The sequence below is a fragment of the Corapipo altera genome, unplaced genomic scaffold (genome assembly GCF_003945725.1).
Source record: "Corapipo altera isolate COAL_440 unplaced genomic scaffold, ASM394572v1 112, whole genome shotgun sequence".
NCBI classification, from domain to species: Eukaryota; Metazoa; Chordata; class Aves; order Passeriformes; family Pipridae; genus Corapipo; species Corapipo altera.
In genome coordinates this window covers 2,304,692-2,328,730 of record NW_020884899.1, presented here as the reverse complement: position 1 = coordinate 2,328,730, position 24,039 = coordinate 2,304,692, and the positions used below count along the sequence as shown (strand labels likewise).

The window sequence follows — 24,039 nt, the reverse complement described above, 5'->3', positions numbered from 1 at the left end:
ACATGTACAGGCCTGGACATAAAGACAAGGCAAGCTGCAGTAAATTAAAGTTCTGCAGTCATTTCAAAAAGAAATTTCCCTGTGGCAGATCCTGCTGCTCTTTGTCCAGTTCCCTACTGGAATTCACTCTTCTGCCTCCATAAAAAATGGTAACGAGCTGCACTAATTGATGTTTTCAATTAGTACTTCCCCTAATAGCCATATAAACAGATTTTCCTTCAGTTCACGTGGGTGATGCTCATTCACAGAGTTACTAATTGCTGCAGTATTTTTCCTCTGAAGCTGTTATTTCAAACTAACAGAGGCAGGGACAGGAGCATAAAAAAGACAAAAACATTGCTATTATTATCCATCAGTTTACATTTATTGAGAAAAACCATACAAAAACCATTATACAGTTAATGTGTACCCATATTACATACAATGTCAATGCAAGCTCAAAACCACATTTTTGTAAAGCATTCAATTTACCTCAAGTCCAAGCTGCATCTCCCTAAGACACTGTTCCCATCACAGTTGCCTTTTAAAGCCAATCTTCTTTTTACACACGGGTAGTTTCTGCAGAGAACACTTTTCTCAGGACGAAAAGGCATTTCACATGCACGCAAGAGAAATATTTGTGCACACATGAGAGTTTCACAGGCTATTACTAGGGAAGAGGGAATCCTGGCAATTGTATGCTTTCTGAAAAGCCCAGTCCTCCCTTCCTCCCCCCACTTCCAGAAAAAAAAAGCAAAATAAAAAAAGCTTTTAGCATGCAATGGAAAACTTAAGAATTACTCTGGAAGAGAACAGGGGAGAAAGTTTCTGCCATCCAACAAAATACCACCAGAAAAAGATGCAATATCTCAAGATTAGGCTGTGCAAGTGAGTCATGATCCTGTCTGCCTGGACAAGTGAAGGAGATGGCTTATGATCAAGCTACACTCAAGATTATCTACCTGATATTTTGGTTTCTGTCCTGATGAAGTACAGGCTGCAGGAAGCGATACAAAAATGCTTTTCCTACTTGGAAAATGATGCTTGCTTTGTCAGCTTTGCACACTTCACACTCTACTGCATCTGTGGGACACTAAAGGGTGGGGCTGGGCTAAGTGGGGAACATTTCCAGACACCTTTTGGACAAGTTCACTGCGTTTCTGAGGAAGGCCAGTTCTCTCTCTGGCTATTGGAGAGCTCCAATAATCTCCTGTTCTCCCAAGAACTATGAGTTTGGAGACAGAGGTGAAAAATAAACACTATCTTAGCACAAAGCAGCGTGGCTGTAAGGCCAGCAGTGAGAGAGCTGGAGTCATACACCTCAAATGCTGCACACGAGAACAGCCCACCTTCCACACACCACCAACATCCCAACACACCAGCTGCTTCTTCTCTATCTCCTCCCACAGGCTAAATTAACAGCTGAAAGACTGTTCAAGGTATTTCAGGAGTAACAGTTGAAGAAAAAAGTACCATGTAAAAAGGAAGTGAACAAATGACTCATCCCCACACTAAATTCACAGTATCAAACTCTAAATGGAACACACACCTAACCTTTTCTCATGTCAAAAAATGAAGTTACACGTTAAACTACAGATGAAATACTAAGTGGCTTGAGAAACTGAAGCACAACTATTAATTTAGTTCAAAAAATTAAACTTGGCTGTTCAGAAGAATATAAAGTAAAATAGATGGTTTATATTATTCAATCACAGTTAAAAAAAAAAAAGTAACAGATTATGGAACATTTATGGTCAAACAAAGAATACTTCAAAGAATGAAAAGTGATCAAAACAAAAATTATACCCTACACCATTATGTATGGGATACATTGCAAATCTGTTATGTTTTTGCCAATTTTACCTTCCACATGGAGCCCTTCTATGGTCCATGCTCATCGGCTCACCAATGGCATACACTCAAAGGATTCCTCTTTACTGGTAGTAACTATCTCAGGACCTGATTCTATGAGCTATGATTTGGTGCTTGCAGCATCTTCAGCACTGTGTGTGAAAATGAAGGCAGGATTTTTGAATATTTTTCTTTGATGTAACAGATAAGCAGGACTTTTGAAAGAGGAGCAGCACATTTTAGAAACAGAATAATGAACAAAAAAACTCCTAAGATGCTGCTTTATGTTAAGCTAAAAAAAAAAAAAAAAGAAAAACCAACAACAAAAACTCGAAACAAAAACCTGTACCAGACCATCTGTAAGACATATAACATTTTATACTATCAAAATATACAGCAATTCAGTTAAAGTATCAAGAAACAGGATACACTGACTGCTATATCAATAAAACAGTATTTGCTGTACTGTTAACATTTAACTGGTGCACATGCTTGTTCAGTTATAAAACATACTGATCTCAAACTCCACAATCTGTTTTCCTACCATGTCAAGTATGAATAAGCAAACTAAGTTATCTGAAGATTCCACTAACACACTGTAACTGTAAGACAGGTTATCGAGTTCAGTGATAACAACAAGAGTCATATTCTTTACATTAGGTCTGATGGGTTTAAGTGGGAATAGTGCCCTATTATAAAAAAACATTTGTGAAGGCTGTTGACATTTCTAACCAAAGTAATTCCTGCATATTTTAAAGGTTTTGATTCTTTAATTGCGACAATTAGCTATTTGAGGAAAAATAACAAAAATTACTTATTCTGATCAAGTTCAATTACTGCAATCTAATAATCTTTTTAAAAAATAAAACAAAAAACAAGAAAAAAGAAAAAAAATACATATTTACCTAGAAATATAAACAGTTGTTTAAAAACTTAAGACTTTCCACTGAAATGGAACCGTGAATAACAATGCATTTGGGGAAGCAGCAGATTGCTTTTCAATACACAACCACAAAGATCTCACAGGGACAACATTAATGTACTGAAATATATTAATTTATATACTTCCTTAGGTTGTGCTTACCTGTTGCTTTTTTGCAGCAGAACCTAAGGTGGAAGGTCTGGGAAGGCACTGTGAAGTATAAATAATTGCACTGTTTGCAATTAATAAAGATTTTATACCTTAAATGAATCAAAATCAACAGCCTCCATTTTGTGACTGATAAAGAATCCAGTGAATTTAATTTTTGCTCAGTTTAGTACATAATAAATGCACCATTCTGTAAGGTTATCTACAAAATACCATGCAAAATACCTCAACTATTAAACTTAATGCCCTACACTAAAGATAGCAAATACTGTCCTAGCCTTTTGCAAGCTACCAGCATAATTCCTACTTTTAAAAGGGATAAAAATAATTCCTTCTATTTCTACAGCACAATACATACATTGCTGATTACCTGAATAAACTACTTCAGTTTTCAAGCCTTAACTTTTACTTCTCTGTGCAGCCACCCTAAAAAAATTTATTCTCAAAGCAATATGGTGTTCCAAAAAAATAAAGCAATTAACAGTTACAGAATTATTTAAAACATACCTACATCACTACATATCCACAAACTGGCTGAAGACAAAGACAACTTCTGTCTAACAAGTGGTTCCAAAGACTTCAATGTTACGATATGCAAACTTTAAAACACTGAATGACAGCTGTCTCAGGAGTACTAATGAAAAAAACTATTACTCAGATAAACAGAAACATGATTTTCTTTAGCTATTGCTAAAAGTTTCAGGAATACTTACCCACAAAACTCATATTATGTGTATGTATATATATATATATATATATAAGCAAACCTATGGTTCTGAATTAAGAAGCAATTATGATTTCCTAAGATATCAGCACTGTATTCCAGCATAATAGTCACACAAGTACGGCATTTGCATTATGTGGAACATTGACAAAAAGATACTGTTGCAGTTCATCAATTTGTCATTCTGATGTACTTACAGTGCAATGCTCCTTGAAGGAACAATCAAGGATGATACACAGCACAGTCCTCCTCACCCCTATAGAGCTAGTTCTATACTGGCTGGATCAAACCTGCACTTCAACAGACAATGGCAAGACAGACTGTAGTGCATGTCATCTAACAGATGCAAAGAGCAAACATAGGATTTCAAGAGAATCAGCTTTTCAGTATGAGCATTAGAGCAATAAGAAGTTTCAAGTATATATAGAAAAATAATCAGTCGATTCAAATACTTGGATATTTACAAAACCAGAAGTTATCTGCTCTGCAGGAAGTTCTCAACCGCTCCCACCACTCAAACAAAACAGCGTTTCAAGGACAGATGCAATTTTTCTAGCTACTATGCAAACCACATTGACTTTCTACACTGCATTTTGAAGTGGACTACTTTAAACTGAAGGCTTAAGCACATTACACTTAAAAGTAAGTTTTATAACTAGTCTGAAAAAATCCATAAAATAGTTATGCAGGAACAGTTTTGAAGTACTCGTTAAAAAACAAAAGTTATCTGTTACAGCAGCTGCACAGGTCTGAAACAGTGGTCATGTCTAAAGGAAATTTCACTGTTAATGCAATGGAAGTATGCCAAAAGATCACCTTCTTAAACACATGCAGTTGGAATCAAATAGAAAGAAAATTAAGGTATCAAGATTACTGGTGCTAGGCAGCAAAATACAATGAATGAAAAGAGATCCTCCATCTACAACTATTCTGCAAGAGGGGAAAAACATGCTAACGACAAGTTTTTAAACTCAACAAGGTTTCACCAGGGGGGAAAAAAAAAAAAACCAACTCATTTGTGTACAGGTACCTTGATTCAGCGTTGCAAATCAATCCTATAATTCTGCAGTACCCACATATCCAACTTACCGACACAGGAGGTTTCATATTATTTATTGTAAAGCACAAAACAGGCATTTTTAAAAGTGATAAAGTATACATTGAAAAAGTACATTTATATCACAAAGCATTGACCACATAATTGCAAATACATTTGCTGGAATGTGTACATCTACACTAATACTAAAAACAAACCATTTTTTTTCATTTCTACACAGAAATATTACCTCCTATCAGTAGTGATAGATATTTTGTACATTTTCAAAAACACTATTTTTTTTTTTTAACCAAAATTAAGATCTTCATCAAGGCGTCTGCATCCATACATTTAACAAAGGTTTTTTCCCCCACACAATGAAGCAAATACTGTATTGTCCACTTCTTATTATTGGCCCTGTGCAGAAGAAATACATAAGAGATACACAAAAAGTTAAAGAAAATCCTTTAAATCGAGCTAACTCAGGAGTGAAGCCTTTAAGAAAGAAAAATTGGTTAATGTAAATGGTGGTGGCTTCTTGCATGGTTTTCAAAACCCTGGGAGGAGAAAGTTTTTCTTTTTTTTTTTCTTTTTTAAAAAAAAAAACAACAAAACATAATCACCAAACATATGGATAGATACAGAACTCAAGTTACCAGGTAAACAAAGTCATCTACTTAATTATTCTGAGAGCTATTTCGCTAGAAACAAAGATGCATACTCCGAAAGTAACAAAGCAGGAGACATGCAAAAAAATATCTACGACCACTGAAACAGAAGCCAGGCAGGAAACACTTGAGCACTGTACCTGTGGCGCTGGAGGGTGCTGGGGCATCCCCTGGGGACTGGTCTGGGCGTAGTAAGCTGCCTGCTGCCTGTAGTACTCGGCCCACGCCGCGCTGTAATCCGGCTGCCCGCCCGGAGGAGCCCCGGCCGGGGCAGGAACTGCCTGACCTGAGGGCATGAAACACACCTTTGGTGCTGCAAACTTCAACATCTCGCTGCCTGACAAAGCTCACCCAGCAATATTCCTCCAAGCAGTCTGAATGAACTTGTGCCTGCTTTCTTTTGACCTAACGGCTCATGCTGTTGTTTAATCACAGAATCAGCTGGGTTGGGAGGGACCTCCGAGATCATCAAGTCCAACCCTTGATCCAACCCCGCTGTGGTTCCCAGCCCATGGCACTGATGCCACATCCAGTCTCATCTTAAACACCTCCAGGGATGGAGAATCCACCACTTCCCTGGGCAGCCCATTCCAATGGCTGAGCACCCTCTCTGCAAAGAAATTCTTCCCAATATCCAACCTAAACCTCCCCTGGCACAGCTGAAGACCGAGCCCTCTTGTCTTGCTGATGGTTGCCTGGGAAAAGAGACCAACCCCCAGCTGGCTCCCCCCTCCTGTCAGGGAGTTGCAGAGAGTGAGGAGGTCTCCCCTGAGCCTCCTCTTCTCCAGGCTAAACAGCCCCAGCTCCCTCAGCCTCTCCTCACAGCACTTGTGCTTGAGTCTCTTCACCAGCCTCATTGCTCTTCTCTGGACCTGCTCCAGCCCCTCAATGTCCTTCCTGAGCTGAGGGCCCAGAACTGGACACAGCACTCCAGGGGTGGCCTCACCAGCATGATTCCATTGAGGAACCACGAGGACAGTTCTTTCTGCCTCTTGATTCACACTCATGAATGTTCAAAGCCTGCTGATCTGAGCAATGGCAGCATTTCAACACACATAAAGAGGCAAAACTTTCTGTACTCATCCTAGCCTGATTTTACCTTACTTTACAGGCTGCACTCACAAGCTCAGCAGATGCCAGTTCATACACTCCCACAATTCTGGCATCCTTCGTCCAATGGCTGGGACACTGCAGATCACATTTTTCAAAAAGAGCAATAATTTTTGCAAACATTTACTCCAGCACAGAACACAGTCCTGAAACTTCTCCTTCCAACCTCTGCTGAAGCTCCAATCCTCCAGAAATAACAGTGCACACAATGTGCACACACCCTCCCAGGCTTACAGCTCAGAACTGCTGATCCTTGCAACAAAACCAACTGGCAGATTAAAACCTCCAGCACTGACACATTGATACCCCAGGACTCTGCAGCACATTAAAAAACCCAAACAGAATCACAGCCAACCTTTTAGGACCTCAGTCATGCTGTTCTGCCAAGGAGTATTTGTCACAGGCAGCTTTACCTCCTTTTTCCCTAACTTCACAAACATCAAATGCACCCCACTTAGCACCACTCTCTTCACCATTTTTTATCTAATTCTTATTTATAAAGCTGTTTGCCAGCTATTCACACTCCCCATCACGTGTAGACTTCCAACCCTCTCAAACACACCAAGTGTGAGCAGAGGATGTGAACATTTGGCAAAGCACCGTCCTGGAAGCCACCAACACACAACCTTCCACTTTCCAACCATCTACACAACTTCCATAATTTTTCCACTTAAAATGTAGATAAGTTATAAAAACCCATCCATCTTTTTTGGGGTTACACAGTAAAGCAATTGTTTTCCTAGAAAATCTTAAATTTCTCCAAATCTTTAGAGCCGTAAGCGCATTTTAAAAGTTGTAATTTACCACAACTTACAGTAATTAATCAGAAATGCTATTGTAACAAAAATGATGTTTAATATGATTACAAATTATCCCAGGACAGCCTTTTCTCACGTTCACTATTAATTTAATAACTGTAACATTTAACTTATTGTCAGCACAGCTGGATGTCAAAGCTAAAGGGAATTTTTGTGCATTACAACTCAAGAATTTTCTGACATTCACCCAACTTTCTCAAGGCAGCATTGAAATTCAAGTAATAAATCAAATATGGCAAATTTAACATCTACTCCAAGATTTCAAACTGACTTCTGTCCTGAAATGGGTTAATATTTTAGGTACAGGTACTTCTGAACCTACACATGGAACTCAGCAGCTTAGTCCAAACCTCCCTTCAGTACAAGAACTGCACTGGAACAGGATATTGTTCATACCCAAATCAACAAATTACACTGAAAAACTTACAGACAAAGGAAACACAAGAAACACAGAGTAACTCCCCTTCAAGGAGGGCTGAGAAAGAAAATGCCACCAGATTTTACAGCTCAACATCATCGAAATTCCAGCTACAATCATGAGGAAACTTTTAAGAGCAATTTCACTATTTTATTATGGAATCCCTTAACTATATAAGTCAAGCCCACAATATATAGGAATGACTTGAAATGATAAATTTACAAATTTCAATGGAGACATATAAATAATTTACTAAAACATGACTTCATGTTTAGAAGGAACAGTTATTCTTGAGACATTTTTATGGTTCAGTTACACCATCTTTATTTCAGATTTTGTATGGAAAAATAAAAATGCCATGTCTCCAACTCAAGGTAACAGCATCTTTATGTCTTTGAAAGCTAAATTACTGCCTTGTGACCTGCTAATACTAAAGGGAGATTTAAAAGACATTTTCTTGATTTATGAGGTAGGGTACAAAGCAAACAGTCTGGGTCATCTACAGGATCCATGTACAGCACTGAGAGCTCAGAGACCACATGAACGTGGCTGCTGGGACAGCCTTCCTGTTCATCTGACCTTCTGCTGCTTAATACTGTTGTAGCATCATTTAGCATTAAACAGCTCGAGCTGAATTCCTCTTTTTTAAGTGGATCCTAAGAGAAGTGGTATCTACCCTCTCAAGGCTCTGAAGCCAAAAGCTCTCATGATTTGCACAGCCAAGTTATACAACCCCAGACATCAAGAGCTCTCCTTCAGGCCAAGAACTCAATCCAAACTAGAAAAGAAACTGAGATCAGAACTGCCTCGTGTTTGTCCTCTCATTTGACTGTATTGGCATTTTCTAAACTTTGCATTTTAAGAGCAACTATTTTTATCTCGTAATTTTTTCTTTTTTTGAATTACACTCCTTTTTGGAATTGCTCCCAGAAACTATCCCAACACCTTCTGACTAGTTATGATTTAATCAGAGCAAATGCAAGACTAGTGCAACCCAGACTTTGCTTTCCAGAGATAGCAAATTAGAAAGATTGTGGAGCCCCTGCCAACAAATTACATTATTTTTAAAAAGACAGTGAAAAAACACCCACAACTTTGAGTTTAAGAATGTGACCTGAACTGACAGAACACTGAAGAGAAAATAAATAATTAACTGAACCAGGAAGGAAAATGGAAAGGCCTATCACATCTTAGAGATCAAGTGTTTGGGAGTTCTGTTGGAATTTTCTTGGTCTGATCCACAGTTCTTGAAGTAAATAATTATTACATACATTTTCTGCTTCACCACTTATGCTGTGTCAAAATAAAGACACAGTTACGTCTTGGCAAATAATTCAAGATGAACATGGCAGAAAGTTGTTAAGAGGAATTAAGCATGGTATTAAATCTAAATGCAAATAATCAACTGCACCAGCAATTTGATTTCATTTTGGTAAGTCAACTCAAGCAAAATACTTGAGGAAAAAAGTTAGCAACAACATGTAACCTGCAGTTTAAATGCAGCTCTGAAGTGCTGCAAAGCTAATGCTATTTACAAAAAAAAGCACTAGATATAAATGAAAGCTAATTATGATGGGTTTGTAACCTGGAACACAGAAAGCAAGTTACAAGAAAAATCACAGGTAATCTGAAGAGCACTAGGAGACAGCTGCCAAACAAGAAAAACAGCTTCACAAAGTAGATCAAAGTTCAACTCCAAAACTTAGAAACTATACTTTGAAATACTCAGATTGAGGCATTTAAAAGATGTTGTTCCCCAAGGATTAAATACAGACATCTCAGTAAGTATGAAGTATTTTTGTGAAGCCATTCCTAAGCATTAGTACCAATAAATGCCTTAAACACAACATGAAAGTTGAGTCTGTTTTTCAGCAGGGCCTTCAGCAGTGCACACTTCAGAAGACATGGGGATTGTGCATTTTAATTTTTTTGTGGTAAAAAAGCAAGCAAGCCTCCTAAAACATTCCACTAAACAACAACAGGAAAAAACCCCTGCACACTTACCCATTTTTTTGTAGTACTCCTCCCAGGCCTTGGTATAGTCAACCTGCCCTGCTGGTGCTGGATTTGGCTGATCTCCTGAATTACATTAAAACCAGTTAAACTAAAACTACTGGGGTTTGCTTCACACATACAAATCAGCAACTGAAATTTTCAGGAACAATCCCAGATGACAGCACTCAAATCTGACACTACAAACCTTTGTGGCAGAAGCTACTACAAACATAAAGTATTAGTAAAAGATACCACAAAGAAATGTTTAAAGTGCTTAGCATGTTTTCAAGATTCAGGAAGTGCACATCACTCACAACACAAAATACTACCCAAAATTCAAGTGGTAAGCCTCATCCAGGCATAAGTTATAACAACACAACTAAATACCACAACTGTAATTGTCCTAAACCCAATGGAAGTGATGCAACTATTTAAGCAAATGACAGTAATTTTTAGTTATGACTGACTGCTCTGTGTAGTCATTAAACCAGCCCAAGATGTGGCAAAATTGTCTTTGGAGCACATTGCAAAACAAATACATTACCCTTACTACTGCTGAAATTAGGAAAAGCACTGGTGAAGGCTGTAAGCAATAGTTTTCAAAGGAAAACAGCTACTTAAATAAATGGATCGAATGTATGAAGACAACAGTAAAAAATAACTGGGCACTCAGAGCTGCAGCAATGAGAAATGTGTCCATCTGACTGAACAGTTACCTTGGCCATTGGTTTGGGTGGTAGCTGGTCCACCAGGAGGGGCTGCAGGAGGTGGCTGTGCTTGCTGCTGGTAATAGTGAGCATAATAAGCTGCCCACGCTGCTGAATTGGGATCTGTTCCTGGCTTACCTATGGAAACAGAACAGAAACATTTATAAAAGTAGTACTACTATGAACAGAATGCTGCCCTCAATTAATCCTGTCCTACACACTCTTATTTTCCTCCAAGGGAAAATCCATCTAAACAAAATAACCATGTACATCTCTTAAGTATTTTTTCTTTCTAGCACAAACTTTTGCTCAGGTTTCAGAACAGTGAACTGTGCAAAGTGTACTTTCATAGGGCTGGCAAGATAAAATTATTTCAGAACCCTTACTACTACAATGCCATTCATTACTTTTTCAATGGGATAAGCAGAAACAGACTTGGCAGGTTTAATTTAAACAGTCATGTTAATCAGCAATGAATCATTCTGGCACCAAACAATTTCAGTGGTTTTACTTTGGTTATAACCTCACGCTAATGACACTGGCACCGGTGCAGCAGGCATGCCAAAAACATATTTCTGAAACAGAAGAATACAAAGCTTACTGGGTATCTGCAATGCATGGCAGTTAACTTTAAGGTCACAGGCAAACACAGAAACACACAGCATGTTTAAGAACCTAAATCCCCACACGTGGCTATTAAGCATCACTGTTTACTTACAGCTTTTTAGTATAATAAATAATAGCGACATCTGCACCTTCTGCAGCTATCCCCACGGTTCCTTATTTTTATCTACACCTAGGCAGGCCAATGATGCTGGTTCCTACAGTTTTATTTCTCTGTTTTCACATTTAGCCTTTAGGAATGGGTTATTCTTGCTGAATCACACATTGGTTACATTACCAGACTGGTAACCCACAACACCTGAAAATCTACTGTTAGAGAACATAATGTTTTACCCAACCATCATATCTTTGCACACAATACTTGCATTCATAAAGAGTATTTATTTCTGCAAATAAATGCAGCCAAATGAAGAGAGAATTTCACATAAGGACATGGATATAACTGATATTTTAGAGCAACTATATATGAAAATGGAAATATAATCCTCCCCAAACACAAAATAGGTAAGGCAGTGAGTAATGGAAAAGAAGAAATCCCCTGAAAAAGGCATTCAAGAAGAAATCCACAACAATAAAATTAATGTTAAACGAAATACTGCGACAAAAGTCAGATGTAACCACTTCAAATGCACACAGTAGTATCAGCATACAGAAAAAAATGTTAACACACTATTTCCTTTTTAAATTACACTGCTTGCATCAACAACAGTGGATTTAAACTAACATGTACTATATTCTAAGGTTACCTGCAAATATCAAATAAGCCATTGCTCGACTCCCCCCCTCCTTCCCCTCTACAGTGGGAGAACAAAAGAGCAGGATTCATTAACTTTCCAAAGAAATCTGACTGTAGTAACTAGCTCCACTTTCACGTGACAAGCATGGCTCTGGAGAAAGCACCTCTGAAAAAAATACTAGAACAACCCATTTGTTACACTGAAATGAGCAACTAAGTGAAAACTGTAGAAAATTCATCCAAATAAATACTTATCAAAAGAAACACCAACTTCAACTGCACATAGGAAAACTTCATTAGATTTTTAGGATGAGTATTTATCAAAAAAACTGTTACAAAATCATCAAGGTGACATTAAGAGAGTATTTGCCATTTTTTCTAACACATCTTTATGTAGATAAATTACTTTGTAAAAAATTGAAAATGTGATTCAAAACAGTCTAAGATTTCAGCAGTGGTTTTGCATTAAATGACACTTTTGGTATGCTGAGACTTTAAACAATGACAATAGGCATTTTTAAATACTAACTGAATGCATGCAGAGCTACCTTTTGCAAAAGCTTGGTAAGTGAAGCCAGAGATGGTTCTTTGAAAAGACACAGTATGTGACAGACATCCTCCCCTTTTCCACTAATGGGACCTGTGTCAGGAACAGTGGCTCATCCAAAAATACTGATTCCATTTATAACAAAAATGAAATTGAGGTATTTTGGCTCAAGTTCTGAGGGAAGTTCCACCTCAAACAAATGAGGTACAACAGACTCAAGCATCTACCTTACCATGCTTTCTGTGGCTGCAGTTCCGTTCCCCCACATGCTCTAGTCCAACCAAAGGATGTAAACTTTAAGAAAAGCAGGATACTACAACTTTGGGAAGTTATAATTCAGTAAAAACTCCCAGTCTTGACAAAGATAATCAGAAATAGAAGAAATAAATTCTACATTGATGGGTTTCAGAAGAAAATACAGAACTATTATAAGCAAAAGTTCAAAATACACAACCCTGACTAGTTTTACTGTATTAACAGCAGTTCAACAGGGACTCAACAAAATACACCTGTATCAGAGTCTGAGAAGCAATCCTCATAGGTCAACAGAAGCTAAAACATCATATAGCATAAACTATGCAAAGACAGATCAGGGAGATTGTGTAAAATAAAACACAAAGTCATTTACTATTAGAGAAAGAAAACACATTCTCAGTGTAAAAACAGGAACTGTAAGAAAACTGAACTGCACAAAACCAGTGAACCAAGACTCTTGCAAAAAGTATCATAAACAGGGATGCAGTATCAATAACATTTGTAAAAAAAAGCATATTCCAACTCTAACAAATTTCAACATCTCACAAGCAACGTGTGGGAAGTGTAAAACACAGGTACAGTGACAAACAGTAAAGCAGAGCCTGAGAGAGGAGCTGCTCAGATTTACCAGGGTGACACAAGTGAGCTGTGCAGTGACACTTGGAAGGACAGAAGGGCTGGATTTCCAGGATACCCACCCTGCAGAGCAGCTGTGCCACTCCTTACCTGGATCTGGTGGGTTTGGTGGCTGCCAGTGTGGATAAGCATTTCCCCATCCTTGTGGAGCATATGGAGCTGGAGGACCACTGGAAAAGAGCAAGGCACACACATCAGGGAGAGCCAGAGCCAGGGTCACCCTCAAGAAGGAAGGGGGCTGGAGCAGGACTTACTGAGGGGCAGGGCCAGGGGGCCCTGGATTATAAGGAGCTGGATTATATGGTCCCATGGGAGCACCAGGACCTGGTGGGCCAGGAGGTCCATGTGGGCCAGGAACAACACCATGAGGTCCATGGGGAACAGGTGGACCCAAGGGATTCACTGGACCCTGAAACAAGAACAGCACAGAGATGAAAATAAACCTTGAGGTTCTCCTTTTTTCAGCAGTTTAGAAGCATTTATCTGAACACTAAGAATACAGTCCAAAAGATCTGACTGCTGTTAAATAGCAATCCTGCTGAAAACAGGCAATTTTAAGATTAATTAGACTTGGGGCTAATTAAAGAGAACACTTTAAAGCAGCTGTGGCAGTAATAACTAAAGAGTTGCATTTCTTTCAGTTTTTTTGAGGAAGTAAAGAATTTTACAAATAAAAGATGGATTTTTTCCACAGGTTGTCTTAAACCCCTCCCAGACTAATACAAGACTACCAGTTTTAAAACAAACCAATACACCTAAATCTGACCAATCCTGCTAATTAAACTAGTTTGTAACATCAGGTACAAAAAGCCACCAGTACATTTGACTATATGCAAACAAAAGTGCAATAGAACTGAAGGTGTAAACTTGGATTAAAACTTTACTTAAACATACTGAGACAGAAACTAAAGACACAATTCAGTGGCTTTTAGAAAACCACTGGTATCTTTGAACCCATCAAATTTTTCATATTCACGAAACGGGCATATTCAAGAACACATCATTAAAACCCACACCATACTACACTGAAAAAACCAACCATTTCCATTTCAAGATTTTGTTTCTTCTGGTGCATTAAGTTATGTTTATGCACCAAAAGAATCCAAATACGGATTCTAATTTTTTATTACCAATTTATTTTCTGATTAAACTGGAAGTGAAAGGGAAGAAAAGTCACACTCACTCCAATCTTTTCTTCTATAAGTTGTCGTGCATAATCTATTTGCTGGGGTGTTCCACGGATAGTAAACATCTTCATGTTTGGATCTGCATTGGGTGGAGGGTTTCTTTGAAGTTCTATTCTAGCACCAGACTGCTGGCTTATACTTTTAATAGTTTCACCACCTGCAAGGCAACATACAGTTTTTATGATGTGCATTAAAGCAGAAAATAGTGATTTAAATCACAGAAAGTGCATGGAAGCTGAAGACAAAGAAGTGACAAGGTGCCTATTCTTACAAGCTGTACAAGAACATTCTAACAATTTTAAAAAGCCTCTTCAGTGTAGTACAGAGCTTTGATTGCAATAAACTAGGAACAATAAATTATATTTTTAAATAGAGACCACAATAACCTTACTCAGAAACAACAGCAAAGAATTCCTACACTGTTGTCTGGTTTTTTTGTTCATGTAAATGTGTGAGATTAGACACGAATAACAACCAACACACACGAGTTATCAGCAAAGACAAACTTCAAACCTCAACTCCCTACAAAGCAGTAAGGAAGCACAGATGATAAAAAAACATGTAGAAGACCAGATGGTGAAGTCCACAATTTTTGCAGTGCACTAAAAGCAGAAAGTTAAATTCCTTAAACTGGCTCCTCCTCTTACACAATCCAGAGATGTTTTATGTACCCTTTGCATACACAACATTTTCAAAACAAGGCTAATTTGGCATTTAAAATTAAAAAAAATTCAACCTTCCAGGTCAAGAACTGATCTATGTCAGCCCATTTGCTGTGCCTGGAAAACCCACTATGAACAAGAGATTAAGATGAACTCAAGTGTTTCCTTTTGAAGCATATGGTAAATTATTTTTAAAATTAAATTCAAGAATTGTTTTAATGAACACAGATATGGAAGAAATTGCTACAGGGTTTCACTGTAAAAGATTTTCACTGAAATGTGTGAAAACTAGTTTTAGGAGTAAGTCAGATTCAGGAACACTTGGCTTATCATGCAGTATCAAACACAAGGTAATTATAAGATACATCACCTAAGAAACTACCAAATGCTACCAATGTAAGCCTGTACTTAAAAAAAGGGTTTGATAAATTCAATACATCGACTGCCCCTTGATTTTTAAAGTACAGGGTTATGTTTTGGTGAGGAAAATCTGAAAGGAGTATTATGATTTAACAGCACTCTTTTGCTCTAGTGTAAATTATCTACACACACTTGACACATCTCTGTAGTATGGCACTTGTACAAATAGAAAAGCTGAGTGGTTTTTTAATAACATATACACATATATAAGATATATTGCCTTTGCCAATGATTAATCCAGTTTTGCCAGTAGGGACAATAAAATTGAATTCCTGTAATCCACCAGGAGGCCCCATGTTCCAGTTGCCTTGGCCTCTACCCCTTCCTCGACCACCAGGTCCTGGGCCACCAGGGTTACCAGCCTAAAAAAGAGTAGCAAGAAATGAGCATATTCTGTAACAAGTAATGCCAACAGGTTACATCACATCATTTCTAAAGAAAAAACTGATTCACTACTCAGATAGTTTTCATAGTTGTAGTAGTATCTTTTTTTGGAAGACCTAAATTACGTTTAAAAGACGTTCTGTTGAACTCTGCACATGAAAGATGAGAGGATATCGAAGGAAGCAGAGAGTTTCATATGCACAAAGATGGAATTTTTGTCTGCCTTCTGTAAATGCAGCAGTGGGGCTCATCTAAGAACACAAGATGGTTTAAATGCTTGAACACCAATTAGAACCCAAAGTAACACCATGTTAGCTCTTAACACAAAACAACAGAAGCAGCAGCTCTAAAACCAGCCACATCAAGAACTGCCAAGACCTTGAATCAGTCTCATCACCTGCAAAACTGTAACTGTAAAAGCAAACATTCCTATTCCAGACCAAACTTTGAAGCAGATTCAAATGGCATCATTAAACTATTTCCTTCGTTACACACACTTTCTGAAAAGTTTAGGCCTTTCAAAAGGTGGGCAGGAGATTTGAAATTTGCAATAACATTACCCAACCTGAACACTGCGAAGGAGATCTGTAATAATTTCTGCAGCATGCTGACATCTGTCAGGAGGCCCTGTGATCTGGGCTATTCTATCTGGAGTTGTTCCATCATCTGGAATAAAAAGGAACTATTGCAGTAAATGCAATCCAGTAAATTTACAGTCAATTCACAGCAACTTAAGAACGTGTCACAAACCTGGCTTAAACTGGATCCTAACACCGGCATCATTCTGGATCTTTTTTATCATCTCTCCATTTCTTCCAATTACAATACCTACAGCAAATCGTGGTATTGGAACCTTAAGAAAAAACCAAAACAAAGCAAGATGTTGTTGATGCAGATACTCCTACCAAATTCACAGAATGAAAGGGTTACAAAGTAGAATAGTAAACCAGGGCAAGACCTAAGCCACTTCAGGCTTTTTCAACTGTCTATTTTTTAACAGTCACAAGTCTAGCAAATACTGGACTACAGTTTAAAAAACAAAGCAATCTTACGTACTACAAGTTCTCATAGTGGTAGCAACTGCAGGGGATATTATAAATAATATCAGAATAATATCAGAATAATAACAAAAAAAGTTATAAGGTGTCTAAAATGCAGATTCCAGCAGATGAAACGTTAAGCCTCTCCTTATTAGCTTGTGACTTGCATAACGGGTGAACTTAAATATCCTTATATAAAGGCCAAACTCCAATTTTGGTAACATTACAGGGTTATATACTTGGCCATAAAACTGACTTGCTTATTTGACAAGCTCCAGCTTAAACTGTTCAGAACAGCTGGCAATGTGAAGTGAACGCTGCACACCAGGTCGTGCCGTAACTTCAGCAACGATCAAGTCATACTCACATGCCACCACCACTTCAGAAATCTGATTAAGAGCTTTCAGCAGTATTACCCAGCTTAACATTTGAAAGTTAACATCTCAAAATACAGTGAACAAGTTTTTCAACCATGCTTACGTCTATCCCTTCATTTCCTCCTATTCTTGACCCATATTCGTTGCGCACCTCTCTAAAGCCACCTTGATCACGGATTAACTCCAGCACCATTTCCTTGGCTTGCTAGAAGAAGAAGAAGCAAAGTTCATTTAGGTACTGCAACACCAGAATGGATTTAAAAATGCTCTGGACTGGGAAGGACTCCTTACTTGAACTTTGTAAGGGTCTCCAGTTATCCTAAGGGGCTTGTCTGCACCAGTGTTCTGGGGTCCATCTTGAATCATGACCATTTTGACACCCGCTCGCTCCTATTTGATAAAAGGGAGGTCAATACCCACTGAAATTCAGATTCCAAACCATCATATTTTAAAAAAGATACATATATACCTGTAACTGTTTAATTGTCTCTCCACCTTTCCCAATAACTAATCCTGCTTTACTTGCTGGAATCATGATTTCTTGGACTGCATTTCCAGGTCCATCACCATGATGAAAGCCAGGTGCAGGTCTTCCCTTTTCAACTATCTGATCAAGTAATCTTTTGGCTGATCTGTGAAAGAAAACCCATATTTATAAATAACTTATTCCTGCAAGTATCACTTGCCCACACCTATTCTCCTTGGAAATTCTTTTGATCTGAGAAGTTTCTGTCAAAAAAATGTGCTTACTAACACTAAGAAATATGAGGCAAACTCAACAAATTTGCAGCAGTAACTTAAGAACTAACTGCAAGATAACAAAACCACCCCAATACGAGAATGCAAAAGGTGGTTCTTTACCAGACAAGTTCAACTAAGCTTCCTCCAAACATGACCATCACCCTGAATATAGTTACACTAATCAAAGCTTAACTCTGAGAAAAAGCTGCTGCATGCCAAGTAAGGACATTTGCACTTGTAACCATCACCAGAAGAGTGGACAAAAGTAAGTATATATTCACCACATGTGTAACTCAGCTGCCATCAGGGGACTGTCATCAGGATTTTACTAACATCAGTTAAGAACTCTTCCCTTTAATATGTGAGCAGAATAAATTACAATTACAATGAAAATTGAGTTCATGAATGGCAGGGTGCCTGGCTGAGACTTAAAAGGAGGATGACACCTACTTTCCCAAAGGAAAACATGTAGCTGCAGGCCCTGCCTGGAAACACGAAGTGGCAGCAGCTAACACAAATAATTATACCACTACACTTCACATCTTTCCTAGCAAAGCCACTGTAAGTTGGTCTTCAAGTTTCTTTTCAGCATACATTTCTTTTTAATACACATCCACACATTTCTTTCTCAAACTGAAATCAGTGCACGGTTATGCAATTATTATCTACAACAAGATCTGGACTTGAATTCAAGCTGAAGTTCCATTCTTTTTGTCCTAAAATTCCAAGTATGCTGGGAAATTTGACCACAGGTTAAGGGCCTTTTTTCTCGTGTATACATTTAATTGTCATCAAACTGCCTCTTCAGTAGAGGAAAAACATACATTATATGGGTATTACATTCTAATCTAAAAAATGAAGTGTATTGCACAACCTAACATGCACACACAGAATTTGTTTTACTTACTGAACAGACTCTGGTGTTCCAGTTAGCATACATGATCTTTCAGGCAGGCCTCCACTATCTGCAGTCATTAAATAAAACCAACTTGTCAGTAAAGTCAGAAAAAGATTATGAAATTAATCATAACATGCAAACTACTGGAACGTCAACGAAGCAGAATATTCAGTGTATCCCATGATAGTCACAACTACAACAATTAAAGTGTACCTTAAATGAAGGCTGAGGGACTTAAAAACAATGAGAACTCTTCTGAACTTTCTACCATCCCGCCCCCCAAATAAACAAATTAAAAAACCCATAAATAGTTACCAGGGGCAATCTGTATTTTACAGCCAGACTCTTGCTGTATGCGTGAGATCTGCTCTCCACCTCTGCCAATTACTTGAAGAAAGAAAATACAGAAAGATTATTTGTATTAACAGCACCTGCTAACATCCTGCACTATAGACAGGACCACATCCATACTACTTACTGAATCCAACCATCCCATCTGGAACTTTGTACTCCTCTGTCATCACAGACCTACAGAGAATGTTAAACAGAAGACAATGACCATCCAGAGACCAAAGGGGTGCTACATTTTTATATATATCCCCCCCCATTACTCTTAAGAAAGCTTTTACCCCCACCATCACCCTCCCATCAGCTTTAGAAGTCATTCTGCAAGCACAGTTCTGCCTAAGCTGACAAGGCACAGAAGCAACACAAAAGGTTCAAGTGTAACACAAATCAACCCCATCCCTTTATTGTGGTACAGAAAAGGTCACTGGAGCATTTCAAGTTTCATCTGCACATGCACTGCAGTATGCTGAAAATGGCAGCATCCCCAGCCAAACCATAAGAATAATAGTGGGATGTGGTTCAGGCAAGAAAGGAGTGGAGAAAACCGCTGAGCTGTAGCTGAGTAATCCTCTGTGTAAGGTTAGAATGGTTTTTTGGTTCTGAGTCCACCAACAATCCTTTTTGTTTACAAGATTGTGTCCCTCCCTCTCCCTTCAGATTCCAACTCCCAGTTATGCTACCTATGGTTCAAGTACCAAAAAGCAGCAACATCTTTTCCTTCCCTTAAGCTTGATACCCAGCCTAGGCTGTGAAGAGAGAGAAACAGCAATGCAGGTGCATTTGGAGTGTCTGACTTAGGACTTGCTGAAGTTAAATTTCAACAGATCACACAAACACAGAGTTGGTATCCCTCTTGCAGAAAAAAAATCTCGAAATTGTTTTATTTCAGTAAAAACAAGAACTCTACATAAAATGCAGTGCAACTCTTACCTCTGTTGCTGATGCATCGGTGGTAGCTGATTTCCAAAAGCTATAAACAAATATTGTCCAAATTAAATTCAAACAAGTGGTGTAGTTTACAACTAAGCTTCTGCTTTGGTAATAAAACTTAACTGTATCAATATTTTGTCCAAGATGACTTTTAAGAATTCCCATCAACAGGTTTAAACCCAAATTTAAACATTAACTGTTGCTAAAACTGACACCACTGTCAGTTCTACAAAGCAGACTGGCTTTGCAAAATAAGACATAACCCCCCAGCCATTCTTTTGTTCTTACTTATTCAAGTGCCACCTACCAGAACACTTTCAAACTCTTGTTCTGACAATGTTACACTTGTTTAGGGTTTTTTGACAACAAAATAAAAATTACTTACAGTCGTTCTGAGGAGCAACTTTCTTAGCATCTGGTTGATCTGCAAAATTAAGATTTTTTAAATTTTTTTTGCCAAGGAATTCAACAAGTGTTCAAACGTTTCAGTGTGAATTGTAATTTCCAGTGTATTTAGCCCCCTTTCCTTTTTTTTTTTTTTTTCTCCTTTCTTTCTTTTTTTTTTTCCTCCAATTTCAGGGAGTTGATCATCTGAATAAAAGAAAGAATCTCACGGACACTCAGCACTGGTTAGTGTAGCTGAAAGGATGTTAGGTTTTTCCATGTATCTATTCAGCAGTTTAACAAAAGGCAGCTTTCAGGACACGCTGTATGCAGATTGCTCAGATACCCAGTCACTGAAACTCAACTAAGACAAGGAACAAAGTTGAGCTCTGTTGGTTGCTCAAGCTAATGATGCTTCTATAGTAAAAAAAGAAAAAAAAAAAATCAAATCCATACAAAAATCAACAATGACTTAAAAGAAAAAAAAATTTTCTGACAATGACCACAAGTCTAGATCAAATATCTGAAAATACAACAGTATCACATGGCAATGCAATCTCAATCTGAGTGTGGATATGAAATTCCTACCCAAATATCAAGCATTTCATAGCACAAAACTTCAAAAAAAAGCAGATTCAAGCAACTACATCACTACTCTCCAAATCCTGTCTGCACAGTAGAGAAATAAAAGGCATCATTAACCTGTATCTAAAAAGACAGACTTCAGATGCTTCCTTCCCACCCCAAAATAAAGGCTACATGAACCACCATAATTTATGTGCAGCAAAAACTCAGACACATATTCCAAGAAATATTTGTGTCGATCCAGAAAGATCCACTAGTTTATGTCATGTTTACATACTAAACACAGGTAATAAATAAAAATTCCTGCCTTTAAAAGGAGAGGGCATTCCCTCCCAGTGTGTTGTACTGCTCGGACTTGTCCAAGAGCCATCTACACATAAAATAAAAAGAATACATTACATATATCATCTGAAGCATCATTAGCTCATTTCTGTATATTAAAAACCTCACCTTCAATAGAAAAAAAAAAAACTTTATTGCAGGACATAAGAACTCCTGATATAAAGCCTTAGTTACATTCTGTAGACTGAGTTTGAATCCTCTTAAAGGAAAAAAAAAAGGCATTGCTCTTTTGTAGGACCTACGAGAACATTTCAACAAGCTCAGAGGTTTCTTTCCATAATTTAGCCAGGATTTTGGCTGGATAGTAAACATATCAAACCCTGTTAAGTTCAAAGTGGCTGCTCCATAAGAGACAGAAGATGACACACACACATTTCAGGAGAAAACTCTACTGCAGTGTAAGGCAAATCCAAAAAGCTGCAACAAGTCAGAAGATTTAAGCATGATCTTATCAGGGTTCACACATGCTGTAGGCTAAAATATTAGACTAACAAAAGTATCTACAAGGTAGAAAATTTACCTTCCTGTCTTTTTTTAAAGTCCTATGCTTTTACAATGAAATGTGGCAATACTTTTATTTGAAATTGTGCAGAAATAAAGTATATGAAACTACTGTAACAAAGCATATGAAACTAATGGAGTGTAAAGGGTGAGCACTTCCTACTCTTAACTTCCAAGCTGTAACCAGCCCCACACAACAACAAAAGACTTCACTGACATACCTGTGCAGGCATTGCTCTACTAAGAATTTTGCTGCCCCCCCAACACACATTTTTTTCATTTGCAGCATTTAAACCACATTTAAAACAGGCTTACATTCACTTCAGTTCAGAGCACAACGGTTTGAAACAAATTTTCCCGTTAAACTGAAAACGAAAGAGTATGTCACGATCTACAAGGGGAACAAAATGTTTTAATGCTGTGCTATGGAAAAAAGAAAAAAAAATCGAATCCACCAACAAAAACACCACCTGCAATGTTTCTGGCACAATGGCCGTACTCAACAAAACCAAAAGCAGCAGTAACGAGTTCGTACCTCCATCCTCCAGAGGTCTTTTCTGTCCTCCATAACCGTAGTCGTTCGAGTTCATTGATGTGCCAGCATCTCCTCCGATTTTCGCTGCAATCTAAACAAAAGGCAGACGTTGTGAGCCAAGAAAAAAAGTAATTTTACTAGCTCCTATTTATTCCAGACCTTCTGTAAGATTTGAGAAATTTAGACAATGAAAATAACCATGAAGAGAAAATCGTCGCCAAAACCAGTTCCACTCACAAAAATTTTATTAATGGTTTAAGGAAGGCTTGTGCTCATCCTTGGACAGCAGGGCTTTCTATATTTTTCTCATTCCTTGGGAAAAAAAAAAAATCGACCTAGTTTCCCTTCAAACACCAGAAACTTTTTCCTAAAAGGGGATTTTCTTTCCCCGTTATTGGAGGAACACCGCTGTGTCTCACCGAGGGCCTCACCGCCGAAACAATTTCAACGCTCAGCAGTCCGACCACACCAAGACTTTACAACTACTGCCAAAACCGCGACCGCTCATTAACAGACGGGGCGAAAATTTCGCCCGAGAAGCGATGAAAACACCGCCCGCGGTGCCCAACCTACAAACGGAGCCGCGGGATAAAGCGCCGCCGCCAGGGCCGCCCTCGCCCCACAGGCCGCGGCGCTGCCCGGCCGCTCCGAGGGGGCCGCCGCCCGCCCTCCCTCCTTCCCTCCCTCCTTCCCTCCCTCCGGCCCCGATAACGCGCCGCTACTCGCCCGCCGAGATTTGGGCTCCCCGCCGCCCGGGGCAGGGCCCCTCGGCCCGCTCGCTCCCTCACGCCCGGCTCCCCCCGGCGCTGCCCGCGGCGGAGCGGGGCCGCTCACACCCCTCAGGGTGCGGGGCCGGGACAAAGCCTTCCCCCTCCCAGGACCGTCCTCAGGCGTCCCCCCAGGCCCTTCCTCAGGCGTCCCCGCAGCCCAGCGCGGCGAGGCCGCAGCCCCCCCACTCGTCCCCTCGCGGCTCCGGCGCCACGGCCTCCAGGGCCCGCGAACCCCATTGATTCGGCTCGGGGCCACGTTACTCAACGCGCACCTGTCTAGCCCTCTGCAGCGCATCTTTAAAGGCATCGTTCACTCCGCCGGCCCCACCGCCGCCTCCCCCGGGCGCGCCCGCGGCAGGAGGGGGCACCGTGGAATAGTCCGCCATGGCCGCCCGGCGCCGCTCCGGCCGCTGCCGCCGCCTGCCAAGAAAGAGAGAAAATGGCGGCGGGCGCGCGCCTTTCACATTCCTGCGCGGCGCCGCGCGCGGGGGGGACGCCCACGCCTCGCGAGAGTTCGCGCGAGATCTGCGCCGCAGAACGGCGGAGAAGCCGCGCGGCTCTTCGCCCGGCCCCGCCCACCCGCGGCCGCGGGGCCTCCCGGGCCAGCCCGCAGGGGTTGGGGGGGAGGGAGAGAAATCGCGAGGGTTCCAGCAGCTGCGCGAGCGCCGGGAGGCGCCGCTGATAGGGCCGCGGGGGTCACGTGGGGTGAGGGTAGGGGGGGGGAGCGGGGACCGGGGAGTG

General features: G+C 39.6%; 1 protein-coding gene across 13 annotated transcripts in view; it reads right to left on the bottom strand.

The window, feature by feature from the left end:
* The window catches only part of FUBP1 (far upstream element binding protein 1), a 33,377-nt gene extending 9,592 nt beyond the window's left edge, over window positions 1–23,785 (bottom strand). Inside the window, exons 1-22 of one of the 13 annotated variants that reach the window (XR_003528620.1) lie at window positions 23,571–23,785; window positions 22,529–22,619; window positions 20,567–20,605; window positions 20,182–20,221; window positions 19,382–19,431; window positions 19,219–19,290; window positions 18,913–18,970; window positions 17,734–17,896; window positions 17,556–17,654; window positions 17,368–17,469; window positions 16,598–16,700; window positions 16,413–16,513; window positions 15,684–15,825; window positions 14,378–14,538; window positions 13,449–13,603; window positions 13,285–13,364; window positions 10,406–10,534; window positions 9,699–9,773; window positions 5,489–5,634; window positions 3,842–5,097; window positions 2,915–2,962; window positions 343–1,982 (exon numbers count right to left, since the gene is read on the bottom strand). Coding sequence is in view for 6 of the 13 variants with exons in the window: in XM_027649139.1 (XP_027504940.1) it covers window positions 3,901–3,939; window positions 5,489–5,634; window positions 9,699–9,773; window positions 10,406–10,534; window positions 13,285–13,364; window positions 13,449–13,603; window positions 14,378–14,538; window positions 15,684–15,825; window positions 16,413–16,513; window positions 16,598–16,700; window positions 17,368–17,469; window positions 17,556–17,654; window positions 17,734–17,896; window positions 18,913–18,970; window positions 19,219–19,290; window positions 19,382–19,431; window positions 20,182–20,221; window positions 20,567–20,605; window positions 22,529–22,619; window positions 23,571–23,684 (1,959 nt within the window). In the remaining 7 variants the exon portion in view is untranslated. Of the gene's footprint in view, window positions 1–342; window positions 5,098–5,488; window positions 5,635–9,698; window positions 9,774–10,405; window positions 10,535–13,284; window positions 13,365–13,448; window positions 13,604–14,377; window positions 14,539–15,683; window positions 15,826–16,412; window positions 16,514–16,597; window positions 16,701–17,367; window positions 17,470–17,555; window positions 17,655–17,733; window positions 17,897–18,912; window positions 18,971–19,218; window positions 19,291–19,381; window positions 19,432–20,181; window positions 20,222–20,566; window positions 20,606–22,528; window positions 22,620–23,570 lie in introns of those variants that run through there. The other 12 variants (XR_003528615.1, XR_003528621.1, XR_003528619.1 and 9 more) reach the window with 12 other exon arrangements.
* Window positions 23,786–24,039: the final 254 nt, after the last annotated feature.